The sequence below is a fragment of the Microchirus variegatus genome (assembly GCF_963457635.1).
Source record: "Microchirus variegatus genome assembly, chromosome: 14".
NCBI lineage: Eukaryota > Metazoa > Chordata > Actinopteri > Pleuronectiformes > Soleidae > Microchirus > Microchirus variegatus.
This window is the reverse complement of record NC_139815.1, coordinates 10,926,325-10,939,744: the sequence shown is the minus strand read 5'-3', so window position 1 is coordinate 10,939,744 and position 13,420 is coordinate 10,926,325. Positions and strand designations below refer to the sequence as shown.

Here is a 13,420-nt window from a genome sequence, read left to right as displayed (position 1 = left end):
AGGAACATGTGCTGCACAGTCACTAACAGGTTTTTACAACAAATACCAGCCTGACTCGAGCAAAATCTGCTCACCTTTACTGACAACAGCTTCCCACTTGTAGAATTTGCCCTTGTATGGTATAGCGTTAAAGTGACGACACTGGACATCTCGAAACGTCGGCGTGTCGTGGGGACATGGTGCGACGTTACAGATCTTGTATCGTCGTCGTTCTCCCAGACAATATTTTCCTCCGTACTTAGGACTACAGACACAGACAAAGACATAAACTCATTGACAGCTTAAGATAAAAAGTGGTCAAAATGGTGGAATAAAGAGAAGATGCCTGAAAACGCACAGTATTTGAGCTATGGACAAAACTTACACGGGGTTGTCACATTCTCTCTGGGCGCTCTCGACGCCAACACCGCATGTCCTCGAACAGGATGACCACTCGCTCCAGGACGCCCAGCCCCCGCTGACACTCTCAGGGTGGAATCCAAACGTTACACACTCCCCACCGAAACACCACTGATAGAAATAAATAAAAAAATAAAAAGTGTTATCCGCTTATTTTCACTTGAAATGGGAAGGAAATGGCTGTATCATTGTTGTCAAATGCACATTGTCCAACAGTTAACAATATTCAAATAAATAATCAGTAATACGTTTTATAGCGCTCTACATTCCCACACATATTGGATTTTTAATTATTACTGCTTGTCTATTTTAACTTTCATTTTTTTATCAAGTCCATTTTATTTTCTAACTCTAACGTCCTTTTAAATTGAGATTTCTTGCTGTGTTAAGGCAGCCCATTGCCCTTCGCAGTCTACCTATTTAAATTATTATAAAACCTTGCTAAACATATTTCTGGACGAAACTATATACTAACAAAGGTGAAATTACGCCATCACTAAAATCAATTTGTGTTTTGGGTCTTCGCCTGTCACTCAATTAATTCTTCCATAAGGCAACTGATGTCGTTATGACAGTTATTATTCATCATAACATTAAAGACAAAGTACGGGTCGACACAGAATTATTACAGTCACTTCCTGATTAGTCTGTTTGAGGTGGGGTGAAGTGACACATGCTCCTAAGGCTACAAAAGATTTTGACATGTTCTACCAAATGTCCAAAAAGTAACCAACAGTAAGAAGGATGTCCACCAACTGCAGCACTTTCCTTTGAATCGATGTTTTCATCACAATACCCATTTCTCTTGTGGTGATGCAATGAAAAACACACTGTACATACCTTGTCCAAACCACAACTGGTTCCATCCACAGCGCCATCCAGCTTTGAGTGGCAGGTCGTGCCCACACTGCACCACAGCGTGCTGCAAACATTCTAGGAAGGCAAAGAGAGCATGACGTCATACTTCCTGCAGCATATTTGTCTTTTCAAACATGCCTTTGTTCCTCACACAAGCATAGATATAGGATGGAATTACTGAATGCTTTTCTCCCACCCTGGGCAACATGAATATTCCGTGGTCTACCACACAAGTAGATTATTTCACACTTTGCTTTACATATTAAAAATACTATATTTCATTCTCAGCTATTATAATTCTTTAGCTGCTTGAGTTTCCTTTCATCATACATGTTAGTAAACAGGATTAGAAATGTCAAAGCCATAGCTCATGTATCAATAAGCTATCTCTGTGTGAAGTGATTCTTTTGAAATACATGCTGTGCAAGATATTGTAATAATGGAAATAAATCTTTGGATATAAAACCCAAATCTTCAATCAGTAGTTCTGCAGTTTGAGAAATGTAATTCTGGCTTTGTCATAAAGTAAATTTATGTTTGTGACTTTCTGCAGTAAACCACATGAATTACATCATGTTCCTTCTGTGTGTATTTTAATGGGTAAATGTACCTGCAAAACAAAATGCAGAGTAAAGAACTATGGTGTAAAGGCAGGACATTGTTTTTCTCCAGTCTTCAGTTCAGTATTTTTAGGTGTGTATAAAATATGGATGACGATGACACATCGTAGAGTTATAGAGTCATAGAGTTATCACTACTTCTCAAAAGTTGTCAAGATATAAAACCCACAGTGTGCTTTGTCAGGGGTTTACCACTCACTGGTGGAAATCATGCAATTGCTCCTACTTTGCTAGAAAACCCAGAAGAAGAACTTAAAGAAAAGCAGACGCCAGCAGCTATGAGGCTGCAGGTATTGGACAAAAAGAAGGACTGTGGCTAAACCATTTCTGTTTGTGTATAACTTGTCATTAAGCCATGCCATGTGACCAAAATGGTGAAAATGTTGCTTTTCCATTGATCCTTTTTGACTGTATTCATATTCTGTACAAACACTGAGCGTAAGGCGGCCATATGTCCAGATTTAGGCTGAACAGTCTAGATAATAAATACCTAATCTGGCATCCAGGTTGTTCTACTTTTTAGAGTTGCACAAATGCAGCATAATTTCAATAGCCTAAGATCGATGGTTTAACAAGTGTTTGGCTAAAAGCAGTGTCAATCAAATATGTCTGATATATTTTAGTTAAAAAACGTAAACAAGGCTTCCATATGCATGGAAAAGACTGTGATGCTGCTGCTTGCTGGCTGTGGCCAACATAAAGTAACTTTTAGAGAGAGAAGTACCAGAAGTTGCTGGCAACATAACTCTCCTGGATGCTCCTGGACCTATGCTTGTACTTAATATAGTTATTATATTTTACTCAAAGGATTCAAGAGATGCATAATTCTGACCCTTTTTCTCCCCCAAACATTGTAAGTCCAGAATTTTTTCTTTCTTTCTTACTTCTTCTTCTTTTGCCAATGTATGGCTGTGAGTGCAATAAGTGTTTGAGTGTGAGTGTGTTCAGTTCCTCAAGAGGATTCACCTCAGCATCTCAGAGCAAAGGACTTTGCTGAATTTTATTTTTTTAATTAATTTTTATTTTATTTTATTAATTTTATTTTATTTTATTTTTTAATCCTTCAACTTTGGTCAGGTGATTAGCAACACATTTTCCTGTGGGGAGAAAAAGCGAAAATAGATATTTACCATGACTTTACAAACATACTTTAAACTGAGGTGAAACAATAGCCGACTGAGGAGAGTAAAATGAAATTTAACAGACAAGAGACCTGACCTGAATTTGCAACAATAACCAATCTAAAGATGAATTACTTCCTAGATAGGTGAAAACAAGCCTGTGTGTGAAAACTGATAACACCAGAAGGTCAAATGCATTGTTTATCAAGTGATTCCTGGCCCGACTGCTGCAACTGTCTGGACCGCTTCTTGTCGCTGTGCTTGACATTTGTAAATATGTCGGGGATGTTTTGCATTTTGAGGAAAACCATTATATGACAGGGTGATTGTTGACATGATTTTCAACCTGCACATGCAATAATAACAGGGACCTGGGATAACCATTTAGAAGCTTTTCTACTTAATATACAGATAAAGAGGACCTAAAAAGTACCAATTTTCACTGCAGGGCTAATTTCTTAAACAAATGGAACACCCCAATCTGTCACGATCCACACTCCACTCACATTCCACAAGCTTTCTGTTGTTTTCCCTGCTGCTCCGTGTTTCTTCTCTCTCTCTGCAGGAGGCGTGGTTGACCTACTTCCAGAAGACGCTGGTGATTGAGTCCACCTGTGCGACTCCACCCTCACCTGCTCGTCATCAAAGATCAGGAGGATTCTTAAGGCGGAGTCGCCCTTCTCACCAGCGTCAGTCCGTTGTTTCTACTCAGCCGGTAAAGCCCTAACTTACCTTGCTACTCGAAACTCTCTTTGACTCCAAGTGATACTTACCCTGTGCTCCTGCAGGTCACCACGTCTCCTGCCGTTCGAGATTCACGGAGCTCCAGTGGATTCCACCATCTCCCGGGATCACTTCCGCCTTCCGTTTTCTCGTCTGGTGTCTCCTCGTCTCCAGTGGAGCTGCCGCTTCACTTCCTGGTTCGTCTCGCCTTCTCCTGCCGAGACGATGTCTCCACCTGTGCTTCAGCGGCGTTCCAGCTGCGCGTTTTGTCTTCTCAGTGAGTCCGTTCCTTCGGGAACTCGGGCACGAACTCTTGCCACTGAGAAGCAGCTGCTCCTTCGTCGCCCAGCTGCAGTCCGTGTTTTCTGCTCGCACGTTTCCCATTACATTCGCATTAGCCATTGTACCAACTAGGTTAATAAATACTGGTGTTCTTAAACTTCTGTCTCCTGTTCTGCATTCGGGTCCTTCTTTTCTTCTTGTGGAGAAAGTGTAACACAATCTTCTGTATCTCCAGAAGGATCAACAATGTACAGTGTATGTCTGAATTACTGCATTAAGAATGATGGATGCTGCTATAGCTGACATAAACGATGAGAACTATTTTTAAAAAAGGCCTCAGGGGAACACACTGTACATTTTAGTGAGTTGCATTAAATGTGAACATAACTCTGCTCAGTCGGTTTTATAGTGCAGTTCATCAGTCTTTAAGACCAACTAAAAGAGCTTTACAAAACAGTTTTACATTTCACCCATTCACACTCAAACATAGCACATCTATACCGCTTCGTTTGTCATGTGACTCAGCTTTCTCTGATTCTGACAAACGGCACCACTGCAGATTTTGAGCTTTCACTGCGCACTTTAAATCTACAGAGATCGAGCAACATATCACAGAACCTGACAAACTGAATATATCTGATCCTGACTCCACTCCTGAGTGATTTGTATGAGTTTGGAAACATTATCCCAGAACTGCAGCATACAGTAACGACATTTTCAACTTTTTGATAAACTGTCTCTCATCCTACTTCAGAGAACACTGAGACATAGTTCTATTGCACTAAATGCTGTATTCTAACTGCACTGCACAGCCACCACACAGTGAATATACAGTACAGATAGTATATGACTGTTACATTCACACCTTTGGCAAACGAGTTCACAATGATTCATTTTTATAAACTACACATGATTCCCTGTATGTTTCTTAGTATAGCATTTTTTGTGTCTCTGTGGTGACTTTCCATCCCTGCATACAGAGAAACATACTTGCATCACAACTGAGCAGGAAGAAGGACACAGAGTGAGTAAAGCAGGACAGCTTCATAAAACAGTACATAGAGTAGATGAACATAAGTGGATTCTACTACTTAAAATAAACCTGGGCAGTTGTAGTGAATTTGTTTATACAAAAATATTGTCTGATATTGAAAATGTGTGTTGCACCAACAACAATCAAGTGCTTCACGAACAGCTGACAAACTACACACTAAGAAATCAAAGTACGAGACTGTACCTAAAAAGGTACAAATGCTTTGTCGCTCCACTATCAGGGTACAAGCACTGTACCTTTAAAATGTGTACCTGCTTGTTTGTACCTCTAAAGAAACAATTCTGCACCCCTAGTGACAAAAATGTACATGTACACACTGAGAAAGTTACAGTACTTGTACCCTGATAGGGTACAACTGGAGCGACGGCAAAAGGTACAGTCTCGTACTTTAATTTCTGAGTGTGTACATGCTTGTGCCAGTTCACCTGTGTTTGCATTTCTCTCATTTCACAGCTCCAAGTTTGCTGGATACAGCCTGGAAAATTAACACACTCATAAAAGACAGATGAACATAACAAATAACTCTGCAGAAAAGTACTTGAACAGGCTCTATTTATGTCTCTCTGTGTTTGTGTGAGAATGGAGAGGGGGTGGGGGAGAAAAAACTAGGTCAAATAAGGACGGCATTGTTGTGGTAATTACTCAGAGGTTCACAGAGGCGATACAACTTAAAATTGTTCAGCTACATGTCTCCGACTTGTACACTAGAGAAGCTCGTGATTAACCTGCTCTACTCACTGATACACAGTAATGACTTTAAATCTGAAGTGTTTTAAATATGAATTAATTTCTATTTCCTTCAAGCCTATCAGCTCCAAGCTACTCTTTATCTCGCTTTATTTAAAACACTGATTAGTATTTTAAATACACAAATTGATTAATTGTACATTCCAACTGATGGAGGCAGACTGGGAGCACAAGGGAAAGACAGTGGTGCTAAAGTAAGATGGCTACAAACAGTTGGAGTAAACACTAAGTGGAAACCCCCCATAAGTGTGTGTGAAAAGCAAGTGGTATATAACAAATTTAATAAACGCTTATTGCAAATGGGCAGAGGAGGGATGAAGATGGTGCAAGACAATACGTCTTTTAGAGATGCCAGCAGTGTTTTTGTAATTTGTCAGAATTCCTCTGGGAGCGAAAGAAGTTAAACTCAGAAACTTTAAACCGATTATATGAAAAAACTCTGCAACTGGTAATCAGTAAGTTTTCAAAAGAGCTGTAAATCTGTTGGCATTGTAGTTGTCTTTATGTGCTGGGAATGCTTGTGAAACCCACACAATTATTATTATTAATCTGTGGACACACTATTGTTACTCTTAATTCCTAGTGGAATACTTTAGCCTGATGTAGAATGTGCATTAATTAAATACATAATCACATGTGCAATACTATTTGCTGCACATGTGTACCAAATAAGCCAAATGAATTGAATAGGTTCACAAGATTCTTAATCTTGAACATTGTAAAGATTAATCATCTGTTAAATTCTTAAACCGGCCACTGTAATTGCTTTATGCCATGTGTGACCCATGTGGTGGTGGACAAATAGTTCATTGTGCTGCAGGGAGTTTTACTGTGGTGGCTGAGGGTCCTGACATGCTTACAGTAGGTTAAGAAAATGAAACCACTGGGTTGCTGAAAAAACACATGGGTTCCCAAAGGCTACATTAAACTCCTCCGGATTTGCTTGTTAAGAAATCATCTTCCCCTTCACCTTTCCTAAATGTGGGTGGGGTGAGTGTGATATTATAAAACATACAATATATATGACAGCTGTTCAGTAACCACTGAGCTTTTAATCCACAACTGTAGTAAGATGCAGTTTTAATGTTATTTGTCAGTTTTACTGGTTGTTACAATTTGTTTTCTCTTGTTTGAACAGTTGTCTCTTATGTCTCTAATCTCTTGTGCTTGTATCTTATTTTCTGTGACTACATACGTTTCCTTTTATGATTTTATGTTGGTGGACATTTAATTCTATTCTATTCTATTTGTATTTGCACCCTACCTGCCCACTGTATTTAAAGAATACCACAACTCTCTACGACAGCTGGCTTTTTTACTTGCTTTCTATTGTGGTAATTTAAATTTACTTCCTCAAGAAATGCAATCTGTGACAACTTCAAGCCAAAAGCAACTTTTAAATAATCAAGCTGGAAAGCCAGAATATACTCCAGTCCTCTTACTTTAGAAAACAAAAGTGTTTTCCCTCTCTGTGGTATTTTAGACATTGTTAAACAGTAATATATTCTTGAACTTTATATTCTGCACTTGCAGCATGGAGTGAGCTTAGTGAGTTTATCTCAACATTTTTTCAAACTCAGAATAAAAGGTGAGATAGTTATGAAATTGAACTTCTCAAATGTTGGTTTCTCTATGTATTCATTTATTTTTTGGTCCTCTGTGTTGTTTAATGTGTGCAAAGTAGTGTTTGTTGTGCCGCTGCATGTCTTGGCCAGGTCTTCCTTGAAAAAAAGGTTCTTAATCTCAAAGGGACATTGCCCTGCAGGACTGGTCGCTACTGTCAGGAAAATAATCACTCCTTGAATGCAGAGAAGATCATGGAAATTATTATTGATCGTAGGAAGAGGAGAATGGAGCAACACAACAACAAATAATGTGTGACAGGGATACAGATCCTTTAGAGGTCCGAGTTTTACAGATGAGTGACACCAAATTCTGAGACTGCAGAGTACAACAAACGGAAGACTCTTCGGCTCAACCCTCCCTTTCCCCATCTATTTTAGGCAACTGTGCATATCAGAAAGGATGTAAACTCTCTCACAACTCTTCCTCTCTCCCACTGTCTCTGTCATTTCCTCCCTCTTCATCCTTGGTTTAACTGCTGTTGTTTTTTATTTTATTTGTACAACTTATGCTTCAAAAATTTAAAATCAAATCTGTTTGGGTGGCTCAAGAAACATTTTGGCTTAAGATGGCAGAATCTGTAAAACAATAACCTTGCATAAAATATGTATAAAATGCTTTTTAGCTATAAGGCTACAACCAATTGTACACTACATTCAATTTCTCTTACTTAAGACTCTTCAGTGTTACACACTAGATCACTTCCTCTTCTTAAAGAGAGAAAATATGGAATGTCACATTTACATATATACAGTCAATGTCAGCACACTCACAGCACACAGCACACTCTGTCTCCGACATAGCCTTTATGTGACCCAGACCATAATAAAGGACCGTACAAATCGACAATATGGTCTCTTTGAATTCCTGATGTTGAGAGAAGAGACAAGAGCGTGGACCCAAGGACATGAAGACTCAAGTAGCTTCAGCCCACAGGTTTTTATACTCCTGAACAATACATTTAACACTGCCCCTCATTCTCCATCACTTGCCTTTTTTTACCCTATTACACAAGTCACAGAGCACTTTACTTTCTAAACTCAGATTTTAAACGATCGCAAAGTAAGAAATTCACTGCATGTTCTAAACTGCTGTGTTTTCTACTGCTAATGCTGGAGAGAAAACAACATGGTGATCATAAAACCCAAGCCGTCTTAAAACTCTGTTATTCTGTCAGTCTGAATGAGGTAGAGGTCTCATTAAAACCAATGCCACCTCTCTATGTGAATTGTTGGACTGAAGTTGCATAAATCAATAAATTGTATGTTTTGTCCGTCACCTGCCAAGTTTCCAGACTTCAATGAACAGCTTCTGCTAACTCTACTCTACTAACTAATTAATTAATTAATTAATTAATTAATTAATAATAATAATGAACATCAGTACAGCACATATAAGCTCTGTCACAAATGGACACCACTGATTGTAAGCTACCAACAGCTAACATGTAGCAAAGGTGTATTAACAAAGTCCCAGAACATATTAAAAAAATCCATATACTCGAGGGCATAGTATGGACACAGCAGACCGAAGAATCAATGAGACTCAGTTAAACAATAGTAAATTGAACTACGCTGCAGTTAAGAGTGGGCAATGTGGTGGAAATTAAGACTTGAATCCTCATTCTTTGAGGATATTATTATTACAAATTTAAACACTATAATTTGCGTATGACTCTTATTCAGGCTTCTATACATTTCTCAGATCTGAAAAACATTTAGCCTCCACATTATTTTGTCACTTGTTCACATCATAGATGCAATTTCTTTCAATAAAAAAAAAGCTTTGGCACATTCACGCAAGTACAATTTGTAATGGCTATATGTTGAATTATCTTGCCTAACAAAACAACAAGGCATTCATCAATTGTATGAGTCATCACATGCAGACATTATAATCATCTGTCAGGCATATGCCCTCTGTAGAATCTTGCCATAATAATGAAAGGGAATGTAATGCTTCATATTACAGTGTCATTTCTTTTGACAGAACAAAACTGTAAAGGTGAAAGTGAATCATGTCCTACCTCATCCCACATACATACAGTAATTTGAGAGTGAATAAAACAAAGCTTTGCGCACTTTCATGCATTGTCAGAAAAATCTCAAGCAGAGTTTTACTTTTTAAAAGTGACACACTTTTGCCTGTAATCTTTACCTGTTTGAAGTAATTGTTTCTAGCAATGCACTTTCTCCTTCACATATATTAAGGGTGAAGTAAATCAAAAACTTAAGGGACAGCCACAGAGGCTACAGGGAGCTAACAGCAGTTTGGAAAAGTGATCATTTGCAAGCTCTAGTAGGCACATTGCCGTTATATATAACTGTATCCACTGGACAGATAAATGCTCTGAGGCTGGAAGTTTGTGTAGAACTCTGTGCTGCACTGCGGAGCCAAGAACAACATTTTTTTTTAGGACTGATAGGACCTCCAGAGTCCCAAATATAAGGATTTAAATGATTAAAAAGTTGATTTAGCATAATCCTTTAATAATATAATAAAATACCAGATACGGCTTTCAGGCTAACTAAATTACCCAGAATTTAACTAAATTAAAAGACAGGAAGCAAATGCACAGGCCTCTTCTGATCATTCATACCCCCACTTGATAAGACAGTTATTCTTTTTAAATTTTGAATTTTAGGTTAATTAAATAAATCAGATGCACCTCACCTCAATTTGGCATCTTTGTGACAAAGAAATCAGCAGTAATGTCTCATCGACTAAAAACCTGTAGCAGTAACTCCTATTACGATGAAGAGCTTTGTATGACCGGCCTAGACACATCCTCTCTCAACTGTTTGCATATCAACCCAGCTGCTCTACTGGTGATGCCATCTCATACACCCTGCACTCCTAATCACTCGGACAATGAGAACACACAATTCAGAATGCTGTTCAGTGACTTTAATTGTGTATTCCACACAAGTATCCCCCAGCAGCTGGTCAGGAAACTCTCACTGCTGTGCCTCAATACCCAACCTAGCACTGGATTCTCTGCTGTCTGAAAGGAGAACCACAGTCAGTCTTCATCTGCAGTAGGACTTCTTGTACCATCACAATGAGCACAGGTGGGCCCCAAGGCTGTGTGTGAAGCCCACTACTTTTCAACCATGACTGAATCAAGTCTGGATCCAACCTCGTGATCAAATTGACTGATGAAAAAACAGCGGTGGGCTTTATGACAACAACAAAACACCATATTGGGAGGGAGGAGGTAACACAGCAGGTGGACTTGTGTCATGACAACAGCCTTTCTATTCATGTAGACAAAACACTTATGACCTCTTCACAGTCTCTCTGAAGTGAAGAGACTCACAAGCACCAAGATGGTGGGTGTGCATTTCTCTGCCTTCACTTGCTACGGAAACTGAAAAGAGCTCGTCTTTCACCACCACTCTCACCACATGATACAGACGGGCTGTGGAGAGTAACTTGACCCGCTACATCACTTAGTGGTTTGGGAATTGTTAAGCATCAGAACCCAAGGCCCTGCAGCACATAAGTGACCCACGTGAGATCAAGGACAATGGAAAAACAAACAAAGAAGGAAAAAAGAAAATGACATGGAAATAATTGTACAGTAGAGAACAGCTACAAAGGGAGATGCACATTATTTCTGTATTTCGAGTCTTACATCCATATCATCGCAGAGCCGCGATCCAGATCCATACTGCAGCTGGCACTGATGCATGGCGCTGTACAGAGCGCCAGGAAGGAGCGAGTTCAAGGACAACTTATCCTTCACTGGAGCATCATCAAGGCACCCGCCCCAGCCACGACTGAGAGAGGTGGGAACATGGAGTGGAGAGAAAAACAAGAAGAAAAATCTGGTGAGCACAGTTTGTCAAGGCACTTTTACGTTTCTGTTGAGTCTTAATGAAATGAAAGATGATTGTTTCAACCATGTAAGAGGACAAACATCATTCTGAAAAGATACAGGTGGGCAGGATTTGATTTTTGTCTAACAATTATCCATTATCCTAAATGCAATGCACACTGTGCAATGTTTCCTGGCAAATGGAGAGTTTTTCCTGGAATACACAGGAAAAATTGACACAACAGCCTTGTTAAATGAGAAATCAATAAAACACAGCCATTGTTGCCTTACTGATTGACAAACTGTAACAAAAGTGATTTATAGGATCAACATCACAAAACAGTATTTTACAACAAACACTTTTGTGATAATTAACTTAGCAGTCGTTATTCTGCTGTATTGGGCTATTGTGGACAAGAGTGGAAACATGTCAGAAAACATCTAGACTAGAGGCCCTCGATCCTCCTAGAGCATTGGCCATTGACAATTGCCCTCCAGTGCCGTCTGTTCTATGCCACTGTCATCAGCTGTCCCGATCCCGGTCCTGTCAGCTTGTCATCTGCATCCAGGTCCCGGTGCTAAGTGTCCCGGGGACATCCCCTCTTTATTTTTCCTTGGGGTTTCCACGTCAAAGACTGCCTCATGAAGTTGGACGCCAATTTTCCCAGGGTGTGGCCAAGCCAGCTCCACCTTCTTCTCAGGATCTCCTGCTCCATAGGATGCTGATCTGTCCTCTGTCACAAATCTAAATTGCTGAAGACCTCTGGCCAGCGAATTCAATGGTGTTTTTTGTAGTCCTACATGTTTCTGCTCTATCCAACAGTACAGACTTAATGTTTGAGTTGAACAGACATATCTTTGTGTGGCAGTTTATCTCCTTGAAGTTCCAGATGTTTTGCAGCCGGATGAATGCTGCTCAAGCCTTGCTAAGTCTGGACTACACATATGCATCTGTCCCTTCTTGCTTATCCATCGTACTGCACAGGTATGTGAAGTATTCCACCTCCTCCAATAGTTCCTCAGCAGTAGTGTTGACCTTCAAGATCTTGGTTATGCCTCCATGGATGTTAAGTCCAACCTGTGCTGAAACACTGAGCAGGTGTGATGACTTGTCCTGACAAAATCGAGGTAATCCATTTGACTCTACAGAAAACATCTTCAGCACTTTGTAATACTGGTGGACCACTTTATGGTATGTACAAGAGACTGAAAACAAGTTTTGTTGCAGGTAGCATAGCCACACGACATGCGAAATCTGTCTGAGGTGTGCCGTGGAATCATTTCTGAAGGACAAATTAGACAATTAACTTACCCCTCAACTTCAACAAGAATCCTGATAAACCTGTTAATGTGCAAAACTGAGGGGTTGGGGTAAGCAGTAGGAGGAGAAGTCCAAATAACTAACACTAAAGTTAAATCAAATCTGGAGTCCTAAAAATATGGTGTCAAGTCTAACTTGAGTACAATTCCTGGGTTAGAGCGCTATATATCCTGACTATAAGTATAACACATGCATCAGTGCATGCAGGTTTAGACACACACACTCCATCCATGGATAATACAATACACGTCTGCCTTATTTCTGTGTAACAGCTCCTTTATATGTAAGAACAATCTAAAAATGTGGGAAAAAGTGGGAAAATGTGGTTTTCATATTTCATATTTCCAGCACAAGACCGTGACTAATTTGACATTTCCCAAATGTTGTAATTTAATATTAGGCCATTAACAATTTAATATGTGCATTTTCAATTTGTGCATAAAACAACTGGATGGAAAGACAAAAATAAAAAAGTATTTAAATGCGGCAGTTAAGTTTTTACTCTTGGGGGAAGCAATAAAAGTTGGCACATCAATAAAAAGTTGATATAATGAGTGCAATGGAAACGAAAAAAGAGGCCATTTAAAAATTACACGACTGAAATGTTGCTCTCACTGAAGGAAACCACAATATTTCTCGACGAAGTCCAAGAAGCAAATATGACTACATTACTGAATTAACGTCTTTATGAAAAGCATATATCAAAAACAAGTTAATCTTGGTAGGTAGACATCATTTATTGATCTCCAAGGAAATTCAAAGTACCAACTACTGTTTTTTTAACTGCCAATATTTACTTTATAGGAGTTGATTGAAACATCTTAACCTGGAGTACTTTTGTCTAAATAAAGA

General features: G+C 39.2%; 1 protein-coding gene across 1 annotated transcript in view; it reads right to left on the bottom strand.

Moving 5' to 3' along the window:
* adamts7 (a disintegrin-like and metallopeptidase (reprolysin type) with thrombospondin type 1 motif, 7) overlaps positions 1–13,420 on the bottom strand; it is a gene marked incomplete at its 5' end in the record, with an annotated part of 81,792 nt that overhangs the window by 30,208 nt on the left and 38,164 nt on the right. The window contains 4 exons of the mRNA XM_083900537.1: positions 75–244; positions 365–510; positions 1,240–1,332; positions 11,065–11,209. Coding sequence (XP_083756663.1) covers positions 75–244; positions 365–510; positions 1,240–1,332; positions 11,065–11,209 — 554 coding nt within the window. The remainder of the gene's footprint in view (positions 1–74; positions 245–364; positions 511–1,239; positions 1,333–11,064; positions 11,210–13,420) is intronic.